Source organism: Lineus longissimus, chromosome 18 (assembly GCF_910592395.1).
Source record: "Lineus longissimus chromosome 18, tnLinLong1.2, whole genome shotgun sequence".
In the NCBI taxonomy this organism is placed as follows: Eukaryota; Metazoa; Nemertea; class Pilidiophora; order Heteronemertea; family Lineidae; genus Lineus; species Lineus longissimus.
This window is the reverse complement of record NC_088325.1, coordinates 1,541,867-1,557,227: the sequence shown is the minus strand read 5'-3', so window position 1 is coordinate 1,557,227 and position 15,361 is coordinate 1,541,867. Positions and strand designations below refer to the sequence as shown.

Here is a 15,361-nt window from a genome sequence, read left to right as displayed (position 1 = left end):
TTCCCAATACTACTGGAGCCTGTAATTTTAGATAACATCTCCCCTATCTTACACCCAAATGACATGAAATTTTGAGAAAATGTTTTTTAATGTGTACTTTTTCGTTTATGGCTACTAAATTTTATTTTGATGATTTTTAAACCTGGTGGAAGCTGGTGGACGCTGGTTGACGCTGTTTAGGATTTCTTCTCTCGTTGAAATTCGTGTCTTCTCGCGTGAAGAAGCCTGTCCAAGTTGTCGGTTTTTGTAAATTTGCAAGGTAGAAACTTATCAAATTCACCTAATTTCAAAAACCAAAATGAAAGCAATTAACCTTCACTAGAATCTTCATGTGTTTGGTGATATATTTACGCTAAGTTTTGTCTGAAACAATTCATGTCGACGAAATCTACAGCCTCTAAAGTTGGCAAAAGTTTTGACCTCTGTTGGTGAGATGTGTACATGAATGTTCAGGTAATGTACAGGTAATGTACAGGGTATCACTTTACCATACTAATGTATGGAATAATTATTGTTTTGCCAAATTGTCATGGCTAAACTTGTTCAGTTGCTTGTGGTGGTCGTGGATTGGAATGGTCGTAAATATTCTAGGCAATTTGGGTGATCAAAATTATGGCAAACCAACCATTAGGCCTAGGCCTATAATCACTAGTATCACTATCAGCCCTATGATTGAATGAAGCGACCTCCACTTCACTGTCCATTGCTTGTCAATTTCAGATCATGTTGACACAAGTAGTTGTTGGAAGCCTGCGCTCCGCTGCCAGGAGATGTGTGGCGACGACATTGAGACGCAACATTGGCATGAGTGCCGTGGTGTACCAAAAGGTCAACATGGACCCGATTCAAAAAGCTTTTGTTGACAAGATCCATGCTTATGCAACAAAAAGCAAGTAAGTAGCGTGTCCTTGAGAAGACCAGTGTTTTCGACTCCACAAGGGCATTTGTCGGGGCATCCCACCCTACCTTGGTAGCTACCATCCTACCTTGGAAGATTCACCCTTGTCCCTACCTTGCTTTAGAATTTTGTAAACCCTTCCTCAGTTTGCTGGCCACCCTAATTGCCTACCTCGTGTTGCAGACAAGCTAAACTTCAGGGAACCCCGAAGACATCGATCAAGGTGTTTGAAATTGTCTATTGAAAAGCATCAGCTGAGTTTAAAAGATATTCATTTCCTGGTAAAAGTGATAATTCTTAATGACCAAACTCTCAAAATGTTGCAATATTCTGATTTCCAGGGCAGCTGGCGGCAAATTAGTGGAGGTGACTCCAGAATTTGAACAACAGATGAAGTCTGATTTGTTGAAAATAGAAAAACAGTACGGAGCTACTGGAAAAGATATGACCAAATTCCCAGAATTCACTTTCACAGGTATGTGGCATGTCAGTTTTTCTCGTGTGCTGGCTTCAGTGTCAGGGGTCCCAACTTCCCAAGATACACACCGGTATGTGTGCCAAAATTAGCTTGTGCCAAAATAAGTGGGTCAAAATGGCAAGAAAGTTTTTCTTTTTTGTTCTTGACCCTCCTGAAGTGTTTTCTTGGGATTAGAATTGCCAAATAATGTCCTTCTGATCCCAAATTGAAGTGTTGTTTAGAATGTGAAAGCACATACAAAAAAATATATTTGTATTTAGTTATTTCAAACTTTGCTCAATAATCTCTACCTTGTCTATATCTCGCGTTTTATTTCGTCTTCACAGATCCTGAACTAGAAAAAGTCGACCTTGGCCTAACACAGGAGGAGATACAGGCACAAATGGAAGCCAAGACGAAGACGAAATTAACGGAGGATGTGGAGGAAGGCGGTCAGGACGAGGAAAATATACCGTACTTCGATAAATACTAGAAAGATGCCTATGGACATTTTGTAAATTAGATATACTGTGTAGGCGCCATGTAGCCAGTTTGCTGCGTCTGCTTCTGATTGGCCTATACACGGGATATGGACCTTTTGTGCAGGGGCCGCTCAACTGGCTTAATAGCGTCAAGACAGTCAATCAACTATTTGTAGACAGCAGATGGACTGTGGAGAAAATGTTTTTCCTGACTTTTTGTATCTTGAAAAATATAGTGCCTTGACGTTGTAGAGATTTATCAATCCGATTCAACTGGTTTGGCACACTTTCCCCCAAAGAATTCTGACTACATGTAGCTATCTCGGAACGAGTTAAATCCCAGACCCTGATGTATCGATCTGAATAATTTTGGCCAGGAATAAGTTTTCTCTCCAAGCTGTCGCAGTCTTCAAGAGTTGAAATGAGTTGTACAGATTGTATGAATAGTACGAGTGGAAGTACTGAAGTTACAGAGTGAGAAGATTTGAAAACAGGCAAAGTGTAGATTTTCCCCTATCTGATAAGTTCTATATGATCGGATATGGAGTGTAATTGATTTGAACCATCTTTGAATCCATCTGTGCAGTGACTCCTTTGTGTCATAACATCTTAAAGGAATTGAAGACTTGTGACATAAGTTATGTAGCGTTGCGATTACTTTGTGTAAAATAAATCATAAAAGTTATATCTTGTCATGTTCATTGGTATCATTTGGTCTACAATCGGGCCTACCCATCTGGCCTACCCATCTGGCCTACCCATCTGGCCTCACAATCTGGCCAGATTGTGACAGTGAAGATCACCAAGAAACAGCCATCCTTCAGCAGCAATCTTTAATGGCGAAGATTGACCACAGTAGTTCAATGCACAGGAAGCTGTCATGATTTCCAAGGTTGGACCTGCATTGCAAAGACTTTCATCATAGAGAGTGAGCCTTAGAACAGCTCCTGTCCGATTTTACAGCACAACACAAAATAGGTTATGACTTTCATAGCACCTGGTTTATGTGTCATAGTTTACCTGTCACAAGCACAACTTTAACTTAAGGGTTGACCATAGGGAGTTTCATTTTGGCTAGGACATGAAATCCTAAAGCAATCAGAACTCCTTCAAAATGAAGTGAAAGCTAATTCAAGGGTGGGAGGCTGTTCTCTAGAAAGCAAAGAACTGACTCTCACCCTTGAAAGTGGTATTCACTTCGTTCTGACAGAGTACTAATTGCTTTAGGATTTCAGGTTTGAGCCAAAATGGTGGACCCTGAGGTCAACCTGATAGGACATAGGCCCAATCATAGGGGTGAAAAGTATATACTTCTTGTTCTTCACCTCACCTATGACAAGTCGGCCCTTCGCCAGATATGCGTGTACCACCTAGGTACGGGGAATGAATGAGAAGGTCTTGATTGTGACAGTTGTAAAGGATATAGAAAATGTCAACGTACCCCTGTAGTTCTTCTCGTGCCTGTTGAGTCTGCCAGCCCCATGCTCCGGTACCATTGTCTCCTGATATGCATCAATCTTTGAGATGATTTTCCGCCACCACATAGCATGGACTCATGTCAACGTACCCCTGTAGTTCCTCGTGCCTGTTGAGTCTGCCAGCCCCATGCTAGGCCTACGGTACCATTGTCTCCTGATATGCATCAATCTTTGAGATGATTTTCCGCCACCACATAGCATGGACTCATGTCAACGTACCCCTGTAGTTCCTCGTGCCTGTTGAGTCTGCCAGCCCCATGCTACGGTACCATTGTCTCCTGATATGCATCAATCTTGGAGATGATTTTCCGCCACCACATAGCATGGACTCTTGTCCTTTGCCAAATATGGCCCTTCTACAGCCGGTGTGAGGAACTGTATGTTAACTGACCAGGGTGACCTATGCTGGTAGGTCCGAGCGGGTGAATGGGACTCACAAAAAGACTACATTGCCTTTTTTTTAAAGCCAGCCTTGTTCATTTCAATGCTCCTCTATCTTGGATTGGACATTTCCTACTGTAGGCTATTGAAATGAATGATTTTAGTCATCGCAGCCTGAGATCATAATCACATGCGACAACGTTTCATTGTTTAGAGTGGTCATTCCAGATTCCTGCACCGTATGGCCATGTGGCCAGTCGTTTGGGGTCCCAGAGAGAGCAGTTCTGGTGGACATGCTCTGGTGCCTAGTGGTGCTCGTCAGCAAAATCAGCCCAACCTCAAAACCCCACCACATTCTCGGATCGTAGCCTGAACCTCTCCAGTACGCAGAATCCACCGAATTTTGAAATACACAAAAAATTACAAACTTCTTGTTGGCAATGTGTTTATTTGTTGTCAAATTTCAGGACTGTACAACACCTTCTAAAGATATTAACAATGTGACCATGATTTGCAACAGAACATAAACAAAGTACTTACATGACAGATGAGAGGGAATTGATTATAAATACATAATTTGTTTTTTCAGTCATTTGACTTTTTAAGCGTTGAGTGCAACCTTGGCCATTTCAGGCCAGTTAAAGTCAGGAGTGGCACTGGCTGAGCTTCAAACCCATGACCTCTTGATCACAAATCAAGACGTTCATCCACTAGGCCACCACTCTCCTAAAAGGGATATTACCACTACACTCAGACCTCCCTTAGTGGACACCTCTCTATCAAGGACAACCTCTCTATAAAGGCTAACGCATTTGGTCTCAAATTCATTGTTTACACTGAAGTTGACCTCTGTAATCAGGAAACCTCTCAATTAAGGATAGCATTTGTCAGTCCAAAGGGTGTCTTTAATAGAGAGGTAATGGAGACCTCTGTTGTCAGACATGAAAGGAGTTTTGAGACAGATCCTGAAGTTACACCTGCCAAACCTCACTTTCTAATTTGTAACTTTGTAAAAAGGGCCATTTTCTGTTTTGTTACAGAATTCGAGACAGATCATAGAATCACTTGACAACTTCTGTGATGAAAATGAAATGTTGCTTGAATACATGCAAATGTACATTCGTGAAGAGTAATGATGGCAATGGTTTAAAGTGTATAATCTGTTTCAAAATTAACTAATAAATGCAATTGATATTTAACCAATTTAAAATGAAAAAAAAACCACCTCCAGAGCAGTAGAAATTGCAGAATTTCAAGCAGAGAGACCTAAACGTATTCATGGGATGACAACTGCCGAAATAGAGCAGTAAATTTCTTCTCTAAATTTCAGCGGATATGATTCAAAGGGAGTCTATTAGCAAGTGCCACGTTGGTCAGATTAAGTTACATTAAGTTGCCAATAGGGGTCTCTCAGTCTAACAGCAATCGAAACTATTCATGCTTGCATGATGAATAGGTTTTAAGCTGAATGATTCACCTCAAGTCAAACTCAGCACATAAGTGGCCTACAGATGATAACCTTGACCCCCTAGCTTCTGCCGATCGTCCCTCTTAAAAAGACATGCAGAATTACATATTCCATTGTTGCGGACTAGCATGACACAAGCAGACAGTGCTATACAGACAGGAACAAAAGTACATTGGGCACATGCTTTGTTATTTAGAATGGACAGGTGGACATCCTAATGCTGATGTATAGCCAATACAAAAATGTGCCCGAGTGGTAGTTCCCCCTCTGGAGCCTCAAATGATGCAGGAACAGAACAATTTGAGCAGAAAAAGGCCTGCCAGTTATTTTTGAACAAGTTTTATGCCTTCCACACCCTCCACAACTTTTAACAATCTCAATGCTCAAATGTTTAACATTCAACAATAAATTCTAAAAGCATACCAAAATGAAATAATCACCAAAACCACCAGGTGGATAATAAATACAATATACGATAGTCACTTATGATTACGCCCTAGTAGAGGGCTAAGGCATTGAAAATACAAACAGGTCGTGACAGAGTTTGAAGATCCGGGGTAAAAGATTGACATTTCATGAAAGTCCTCGGGTTCCCTAATTGAAATAACATAGCACTGGCATGCAAATGATACCGGGGAGAATCTCCCAAGAATGATAGCGGAAAAACCGCAGAGTCAGTCTCGGAAGTCAGACAAGCATTTGTGGTTCAGATATTTTGCGAAGTGCTTGTAAATCAAAGTCGGAAAGCGCTATGACTTAAAAAGATCCACGAGTCATTTTCCCGTCCGTCTTGACGACTTGAAACGGGAAAACCCAACCGAAACCGCCTACTTTTGCAAAAGCAGATCACCCATTTCCCCTTTAAGTATCTAATCACCCAGTTCCCCTTTAAGGACCTAATCACTGTCGCTACTACTTCCACTGGTGGAGCCAGAACTACCGCTGGAACTACTTTCACTGCTACTACCACTCGAACTACTACTAGACGAGCTTTCTTTTCGACTCCACTTCTTAATAAATTTCTGAACCTTCTCGCTCCCGATGGTAACTTCCGGTTTATTGCGTTTCTTCTTCTTAGCATAGGTGGAGCTACTAGAAGAGCTGCTTGAACCAGAACTAGAGTCACTATCGCTATCGGAACTACTACTCGAGTCGCGTTTGCGTTTCTGCTTTTTACCACTAGGCGGTGTTCTTGACGCAACGAAATCAGTTTTATTAGTACTACTGCTTATTTTCCGTTCACTAATATCATCAGCGGTTAGCGACTTTGGATTTTGTAGGACTGGGGCACCAAAAACATGATCAATTTCAGCCATGAAACTTTCAACTTTATCGTCAATTTCCGGTTTCGTTTCCATTGGAAATGGCTCAATTTCGGTCGTCGAATCGGCGATATTCTCTACACTCACATCCTCGTTAAGATCTGGCGGAGCAATATCCGGCGTCCTCGGCATTTTAATATCCAATTCCCCTTCATTCAACTCGGGCGTTTTCGGCATTTTAATATCCAAACAACGTGTGACATCATCAGGCTTTTCAGTCATTTTAGCGTCTGAACTTTTGCTATTTTCTTCCTCGTCACCGACCGACACGTTGACCTCAGCCGTATCAAAGTCTCCATCCTTTTCAACCAGTTTAGCGTCTTTTTCAGCAGTTTTGTTCGGCGGTGGCAAACTCCGGCCCTGATTCAGAAGACTTTTACTCAGCCTCTCCGGAATCATTGCAGGTACCGGAATACGTCGCACCTCGATACTCGTCCTAACAACGTTAACATCATCATCGGACGACAATTCCTCATCATCCTGCGCAGCCACCATAGTTGGTTTCGCGACGTACTTTGCATCGACCTTCAAATTTTTCGCAGGCAGGAATTCCGAACGAACAGACCCCGTCTTCCCTGGTGCATATTGTGGCCGTCGGTTTTGGCGACCGGCAAAGTAGATACCTTTCTTTCCTTGGGGGCTTGGGTCCCTATCCTTCAGCTTATTAGAATCCCTTCCCTTTCGTGAGCCATCTGCACCAAACCTACTACTGTCCAACCTATCACGGCTACGCGACCTTGACCTACGCTTGTCACGGCTATGCGACCTTGACCTCCGTCGATCACGAGTCCTTTCACGACTTTTTGACCTTCGAATGTTTCGACGATTAGTCTCATTCCTCTCTCGCAAATTTGCGCTTTTTTCACCATATTTTTCATCGGACTTTGGTCCCTTTTCAGCTGACCTTGACCTGTTCCCTGACCTTGCTTGAGCTGATGACCTTGACTTTTCATCATGTCTAAAAGATTTAACCCCTTGAGATCTTTTGTCAGATCCTAGGGGTAATCTTTCCCCAGAACGTGGACGGTCATTATTGACTTTTTCCCTACGGTCACCAGATCTAGGCCTTTCATTTAGCCTTGACCTTCGATCACCCGACCTTGACCTATTATTTGGACGCTGATCATTATCTTTCCAAGAATCTTTCCTATCAGGCACATTTTTTACATCATCTCTACCTTGTTTTCGATCACGTGGTCTTGATCGTAAGTCACTAGATTTCAAATCACGATCATTCGACCTTCGCCTCTGATCGTTTGACCTTGAAACGTTGTTATTTGACCTTGACCCTTGGCCATTTGACCTTGAACTCTGGTCATTTGACGTCAACCTCAATTCACCAGATTTCCGTCTCGAAAATTCCTCAGATGTTCGCTTTACATTAGATTTGGAATCATTTAAGTGTGCATTGTTGACATCTCTCTTTGACCTCCGGTCATCTGACCTTGACCTTTTACGACTAAGGTCACGACCCACATTCGACTCCTTCCTGTCCTGTTCCTTAGGCCTTGATTTGATATCCGATCTCGCCCTTTCCACATCCTGCGACCTTGACTTGTCATCCTTTCTCGACCTTTCCTCTTCATTTGACCTTGCCTTCTTATCAGCTGACCTTGCCATCCTGTCATTTGACTTTGACCTGTGCTTCTTGTCATTTGACATTGGCTTCTTATCCTCTGACCTTGACCTATCTTTTTCCTCGTCTTTTTTCTTTTTCTTCTTCTTCTTCCTCTTCTCTTGACTCTTCTTCTCGTCACGGTCCTTTCCCTTTCCTTCTTTCTCTTTGTGGTGTTTTTTCAACTTTTTGTGCTTCCTAAAAAAACAGACAAGAAATTAAATCCTGGCATCTACAGGACAGCATCTGTTATATCATCGAAGGAATAGTGAGAGTTGCTTACAATGTCCAGCGTTCTCCACAAGGCCATCTGTCAGGGTTTCCCACCCCACCTTGGCAGCTAACCACCCTACCTTGGAAGAGCCACCCTACGTTGCTCTAGAATTCTGTAAAGGGTTTCGCTAGGGCCACCCAACCTCAAAATGCTGGCAACCCTACCTCATGTTATACACTTGTAAAGCTGCTTGAATATCAAGGGCAGCACCCAACCTTGAGAAAACCATGTGGAGAACCTGATATGGTGCCCAGCACTTCCACAACACTTCTTTTCATTCCTAGAAAACTGATTATTTGCAACACACAGCTAACTTACTTGTTTTTCTTTGACTTGTCCCTGTGAGATCTGGCATCAGGTGGTCTGGAGCCATCAGAAAATTCATCGGGATAGAGTTCCTGGAATCCGCTGTGACCCCATCTGCAAGTAAATCACACCATGATTAGTTTAGAATGCAAGTTCATCGGTTTTTGTCATGAAATCGAGAATCCTTTTCTCAGTTAGTCCGTGTTGCCGGTGGGATGAAGAAAGGGATAAGAGAGAACTGCCAGGTTTACAAGCAGAGTTCTGCACAGGCTTATCTCAAGGTAGGGTGGTACACTCCAAGAAGTTTTCCCAATGTGCAACACACAGCAGGATGGCCAGCAATTTTAGGTAGGGTGGTCCGATAGAAACCCATTACAAAATTCTAGGGCAACGTATAGTAGGGTCACTGACACTTCCAACCTGGGTCGGTAAGCTGCCAAGGTTGGTTGTGACGCCCCGACAAATGACCATGAGGAGTACACTGATAAGTGATGTATAGGATAGACCAATTTTTTCAATACAGCCACGCAGAACCTGAATGTCAAGAAGGAGACCAGAGGTAAAATCCTTGCTGAGCACATGTCACGCAGGATCATTTGGTGAGCGTGCTTTCACTTTCAGTGTACTGGCTCCTCGATCATGGAAGCACTTTTAGCAGGGTTGGAAAAGCGCTATATGAATTCGTTTCGCACTTACTTATCAGGATTGTTATCTTCTGCCTCCATGAGCTTTTTCTGCCAAAATGTTTCGTTTGGTTCACGATCCATGTGAGCTTTGGGGACTTCCTTCACGCGAGAATGCATACGATTCCAGTCAGGCGACCTTGAGCGCGACCTGCAATGTCAAATTAGGAATTCAGTTTCATAAACATCTTTGGATTGATATGTCAGATACTAATAGCGCTTTTCACTATCTACCGTCTCAAAGCGCTTTATAATCACGAACATTATCACCCAGCCTGTCCAGAAACCTTTCTGGAGAACCAAGGGCAGCCAAAATCCAGCGCACGCGAGGACATTTCAGACAGGGAGAGAGTTACAAATCGGCGCTGGTCAGGTATCAACTCGGGACCTCTTGATGACAAGCCAGATGCTCAACTGTTGTGCCAACACAAGAAATTAAGATTGTCTGTTTAAGAGGAGCCCCATAGCCTGTGGTTAACACTGATAGCTACTACGGAATAGGAACCCATGATTAGCTAAAGATTATCTTATTTAGAGGAGCCTCATAGCTAGTGGTTAACACTGCTGGCCATAATGGTAAGCAACCCAGAACCCAGGTTTGTTTGTCCGGATGTTTTAACAGACAACCTCGGATTTCAAAAGTTTAAAAGAATGACTTTATTGGCTAAAACTGTACAATAATACCTCAGTATTAAGGACCCTTGGAACAGACAAAATGTTGTCCTTAACAGAGAGGTGTCCTGACCACAGATCAAAAATAGAAATAGCGGCAAAATCAGTGTCTTGGTACACAAGCGTTCATTACTTTACAGCTAAAATATAAGTGTCCTAAATAGGGTATTGTCCAGTAGGGCTACGTCTGAGGGAGGTTCCATGGTATAGACCCATGACAAAATAACTAAATGAAAACCAACCTCCATCTTGGTGGCCGATCATTCAGACCCTGAGGCCTATCTCTCTGCCCACGGTCCCTATCTCTGTCACTCCATTGGTTCGGAGCAGGCCTATTGCTCCACACCTGCCGCGAGGGTTTATTATTCCCAATTCTTTGCACAACGCTGGAACGCATCCTTGATCCTTGGTCATCGTCAGGCGAGCCCGCCTCCCTTTCACGAGCTTTCCACATATCAGTCACTTCAATAACCTAAAAAATTATGTTGATCCGTCACAATATATACAACTGATTTCGAAGAAATTTGTTTCGGCGCTGACCAGTCATGCGTTTAACCTGGAACTAAGGGCCACAGTGGCTATGCCGTATGGCATTGACATTGTCCGAAGTTAGCTTAGGCCTTGTGACGTGTTCTGAGTCAGAGTTTTTAAATGGGCCAAGGTTTGTCTTACTTAGTCGTAAAGCCTAAAGGTCCATTCAAATTCATTCATAGCGGTCACAGATTCAAATAACACTTTTGGCTTCTACCATAAAGCAAGCTCTTGCCTATTTTTCATTATCTACATGCCTGTACGTACATTCATTACATGCATGTACATACACGTACGCACTATAGTGCATTGCATGAGTTTGCATACATAGTCATAGTGTGATTACTCTGAAAAAAACAACCCAAAGAAAATGGAAAAATAACCCAGTTCCTCACCTTGTTATGGGCATCAGTATGTCTTATGACGTTACTTAGAAGTTCCTTCGTTCCTCTCGATAACATAATCAATCAAAAAAGATATGCATTAAGGAAATAATGAGCTAAAAAGATGGAAAATTGCAAGGAAATAAATTTTGCACAATGAGGAATTTCGTGCTATGTTGTTTGAAGGTAGTACCAAATTTAAATTCAAATTCAAATTAGTTTTATTAATTAAAAGCCCTATAGGGCAACAGTACACACGGTACAGTAGACCTACAATGAATTTGATTGAAAATGAATGCAAGAGACATACATAAAATAAATGACAAGAGTAACAAGGAAAAGTCTATCAAGTCTACCGGGGTCAAACCTGGAATATTTAAGTAGAAGAGGAGGTCCTTATTTTATCCGATCAGAGAAGCAATTTTGCATAAATATAGACAGTTTCTGACAAATCATAGGGTCCTCATTTGAAAGGAGCCATATAAACTTATTTTCTGGTGAGAGACCTGAAAAGTTGATGCTGTTCTCACTAATAATTGAGAAATATCTTTCCTTGAACCATCATATTTCGAACAAGTAGTTAGAAAATGAACCTCGTCTTCTACTGAAATTCCATTACAAGAGCACACTCTCTACAACTCAGTCTCCCGGGCGCCGGGCCAAATGTCCAATTTACATGCACCCGCTGAAATGGCAGCAGGTCGAGTGAAGCTTGGTTGCAACGATCACCATTGACGACGCTTGGAGAATGGAGTCAACTGTGGCAGAGACAATAGGTCGAGTGAGGCTCAAGGATAAAAATCACCATTGACGACGCTTGGAGAATGTCTTACTTTTAGAGTACTACGTCATCAGATATAAGATTTTAGGTTTAAAATTGATGACGTATTTCACAAGTGGTTGCGATAGACGCTTTCATTATTTGATTATTTTTGCAATAAACCGTGATTTTGCGAGGTTTGTACTAAAGATGTTATCTGAAAGTTGGTAAATGTGGAGAAAAACTACTTAGCTCATTAATCAGCCAAGTTTCCTTTTCTAGGTTTGCCATTTCTTCGATTTTGAAGACAAGGAGGCAGTCGGATCTGTAAAAAAATGTGTCTTCACTGTCTTCAGACTTACACTACAGTTACACTTGGCTGCCATACATTCCAGAGCCAGAGGTCCATGTCATTGGCAATGTGGAAAGCACGATTTGTCATTGAAAATGCTCGCTTTTTATGTCTTATCAACCAGGATTGTCCCTTGGATATCAATTATCATGCGCACAGGAATGCACAGCAGCTGGATAGACATTTTTTTGTGGCGATATAGTATATACCACCGAACTCACTAAAGACATTATCATACTTGTCCCAGACGTTCAGCACAATTGCAAGGGGTTATCATTTCTATTCTTTTAGGATTCAAAGATGGAAGGTCTCTCACAAGAAAACATGATGGCGAAAGCCCAACAGATCTGGACAATGTTGGATGACATGTCAGAAAACAATCCCCAGGCGTACCGAAAGTTTATTGACAAACAGAAACAAGAGAGCAAAGAGTGGACAACACCTCCAGAGACACACATGTGTGTCCAGACTGTGATGTATGTAAGTATCAGATTATTTTTCGGGAGTGAGGCCATAGGAATGATTCATCCTGTTTACCGTCCGAGTGATTTAAAAAGATGATGAGGCTTTTTTTCATTTTTCATTATTCATTATCGGTTTACAGTCTGATTTCCTGGTCAAAGCATGCGATTCAGCAAGTTCCAGTAAATGGAAATCAGGTCGGTCATCAACATGAGGCATTAAAAAGATGTCATTATTATGATGAAGAGCCTACCCTGCCAAGTTTTTATTGTGTTTTTCAATCATTTAAGGTAAAGATGAACCACTGGAAAGATTATTTAAATAAAAAAATGATGGCAACAATAAAATAAATAAAAAAATAATGAAAATATTTCATGCGGGAGGTGGACGGTAAACAGGATTAATAATTCCCATGTCATAACAAAATGAAACTCGAATATGGACTATGGAGTGACAAATCAAGGATGAGAGACAGTGTGGTTACAAGGAAGTATATGTTTTTGATATCATCATGAATACATAAAGACTACTCTTTATTAATTCTTGGTATCATGCTTCATCTTCAGGAACCAACACGACAGAGGGTATTCATGAACTTCTGTGCCTGGCTGAGAGTTCATGGACCGAAGGATGACGAGGCCCCCATTCCAGTTGTGGGGGGTCCCCTGCTCGAGGATGAAGATGACGATGGTGAGCATGAAAATTCGTCTAAAAAACGAAAAAAGTACATTGGAATCTCCCGGACACCTCTCTATCAAGGACAACCTCTCTATTAAGGACACTAGTTTTGATCCCAAAGTGGTTGTTTTCACTCAAATTAGGCTAAATTCTAATCCAAATATGCCCCAAAATTCACGTTTTCTTCTTGTCAATTTCAGGAATCTACTCGGTAGTATCTCTTGGCTTCAACCCAAAAGTGCTTGAAGAATTCGGCCGCGATTCAAAAAATCCTGAAGAACTGAAAGCGATGGTGAATCTCGCGATTTCATTCGTGCAAGACGCGCATAAAGTTCAACTCTCCAGGAGCTATACGATTTTGAAACGCAGCATACAATGTAAAGGATCCGAAGAACGCACTATAAAATCCCTGAAATCAGTCTTCAATAAAGGGGATTCAGAAACAGAAAAGCAGATTGATGATTTGAAAAAAAGTTTTGCTCCGATGCAAGCAATGGCTTCGGAAGACGTTATCGGCAATGTCAAAAACTCAAACGGTGTTACTCCAAATATGGATATTCCAATTCTTACCAAACCTGGGGCATCGTTTGAACAACCAGATCCTGCCATTCGAATATCTGCAGATTCAAAGCCTGCGAAGCCTGGCTTGATTCAGGAGATCTCAGACTCGAAAGTTGTCCTTCCGAAACCGGAATATTCTGTCGTTGTGAAAGATGTGGAGGGTGACAGGCCAAGATGTATTGTTTTCAGACTTGAACTTCCGGGTGTTACTTCCGTCAGGGACTGTGACTTGGACATATCTGAGGTAAGCTGTTTGGGGTGGTCAGCACTGTGGGTTCGAATCCTTCTGAGCCACTTTGTTCTTTCCTGGCACAAGTTCGACGGTAGCTGCTCCTTACAACCCTTATAGAGCATTTTGGGATGCCCGTGTGCTTGGAGCAGGGTTGACTTGAAGACACTGTAGAAATGCTGAGCATTCCTCGGAGCATTATGGGATGCCAGCAGCGCTTTTGGCAGGTTGTAGAAATGCTGGCTGCAACTAAGAGGTGTCGACTGTCGTCTTTGGTATAGCAATGCAGGAAAGAGGCTATTGCATTGTGGGAAACAATTTTGTCGGAGATTTGACGTCGTTTCAGTTGTCATGATATACATTCTGAACGTCATGACAAACTTTTTAGGCACACCCTGTTGTTGTGAAAATCAGAACGTGGTGAAATTGTTTTTCACTGAAAATATTGTATCATTCTATTTCCAGGACGATTTGACCCTCTGCGTCACAAACAAGTATGAGATCTGCCTCCAGTTTCCCGAAAAAGTTCTCGACGATAAAGCGTCTGCTAAATTCAGCACCAAGTCATCTTGTTTAACTCTGACTATGCCAACAGTAAAGAAGAGCTAGCCTTTGACAGAGAAACAAACATTACAGTAGAACCTCCCTTAGCGGACACCTCTCTATTAAGGACAACCTCTCTATTAAGGACACTAGTTTTGGTCCCAAATTGGTTCTTTCCATTCAATTTGACCTCTCTAATCAGGACACCTCTCTATTAAGGACAACACTTGTCAGTCCCGAGGGTGTCCTTAGTAGAGAGGTTCTACTGTACTTTCGTATCCCAAAAGTGTCTGCGATAGGGTTTTTGGAGAACTTTAACCAAACAATATTTGTGCCTACAGTATTCATGAGTAGAACCTCTCTGACAAGTACTGTCCTTAGTGGAGAGGTGTCCCGATAAGAGTGGTCAAATGAACGAAAACAACCGATTTGGGCCAAAATCGAGTGTCCTTATTTCCTTTTTTATCTGCCGTCCAGTTTGCGCATGCCAGAATTCGTTGACAGTTGTTTTCATTTTCTACCATTTAAGGAGCTTTGTTCAGATTTTACTGAGATCTATTGCAAAACAACAACCGTCCAGATTCTATTTTATGAAAAGTGGATTCCATCCAATGTTGCACTTTTAATCTGCCGTCAAGTTTGTATAAGAAAATAAATCAATAACTTATTTGATAGTTGAATTTTCTTTTCAATAGCATCCCGCGAAGTTACTATTTAGGCCTATAGCTCACAAGGTCATTAGAATAAGATATTGATGACGTTTTAGTCACGTGACAGTCGGACATCGACACTTATTTCTACGCATTTGAGCTTATTTCAAAGTCAA

At 41.9% G+C, this 15,361-nt stretch overlaps 3 protein-coding genes across 4 annotated transcripts; 2 read left to right on the top strand and 1 right to left on the bottom strand.

Annotated features, from left to right (window-relative positions):
* Positions 1-188: 188 nt before the first annotated feature.
* On the top strand, positions 189-2,522 carry LOC135502559 (ATP synthase-coupling factor 6, mitochondrial-like). Its single transcript, XM_064795511.1, has 4 exons — positions 189-259; positions 721-893; positions 1,240-1,373; positions 1,703-2,522. Exons 2-4 carry the CDS (start codon positions 724-726, stop codon positions 1,846-1,848), a joined length of 450 nt encoding a protein of 149 aa, XP_064651581.1. The 5' UTR covers positions 189-259; positions 721-723; the 3' UTR covers positions 1,849-2,522.
* A 1,613-nt stretch (positions 2,523-4,135) lies between these two features.
* Positions 4,136-11,106, bottom strand: LOC135502012 (serine/arginine repetitive matrix protein 2-like). Its single transcript, XM_064794446.1, has 5 exons — positions 10,963-11,106; positions 10,279-10,508; positions 9,378-9,515; positions 8,694-8,795; positions 4,136-8,299 (listed from the first exon to the last, which is right to left on the bottom strand). The coding sequence occupies exons 1-5, from the start codon at positions 11,026-11,028 to the stop codon at positions 6,061-6,063; spliced, it is 2,775 nt and encodes a 924-aa protein (XP_064650516.1). The 5' UTR covers positions 11,029-11,106; the 3' UTR covers positions 4,136-6,060.
* A 717-nt stretch (positions 11,107-11,823) lies between these two features.
* Positions 11,824-15,162, top strand: LOC135502013 (PIH1 domain-containing protein 2-like). 2 transcript variants are annotated; one of them, XM_064794447.1, is made up of 5 exons: positions 11,824-11,907; positions 12,354-12,542; positions 13,091-13,214; positions 13,403-14,007; positions 14,458-15,162. In XM_064794447.1, the coding sequence occupies exons 2-5, from the start codon at positions 12,363-12,365 to the stop codon at positions 14,599-14,601; spliced, it is 1,053 nt and encodes a 350-aa protein (XP_064650517.1). In that variant the 5' UTR covers positions 11,824-11,907; positions 12,354-12,362; the 3' UTR covers positions 14,602-15,162. The 2 variants fall into 2 exon arrangements, with proteins under 2 accessions (XP_064650517.1, XP_064650518.1); XM_064794448.1 differs by lacking the exon at positions 11,824-11,907 and adding an exon at positions 12,034-12,037.
* Positions 15,163-15,361: the final 199 nt, after the last annotated feature.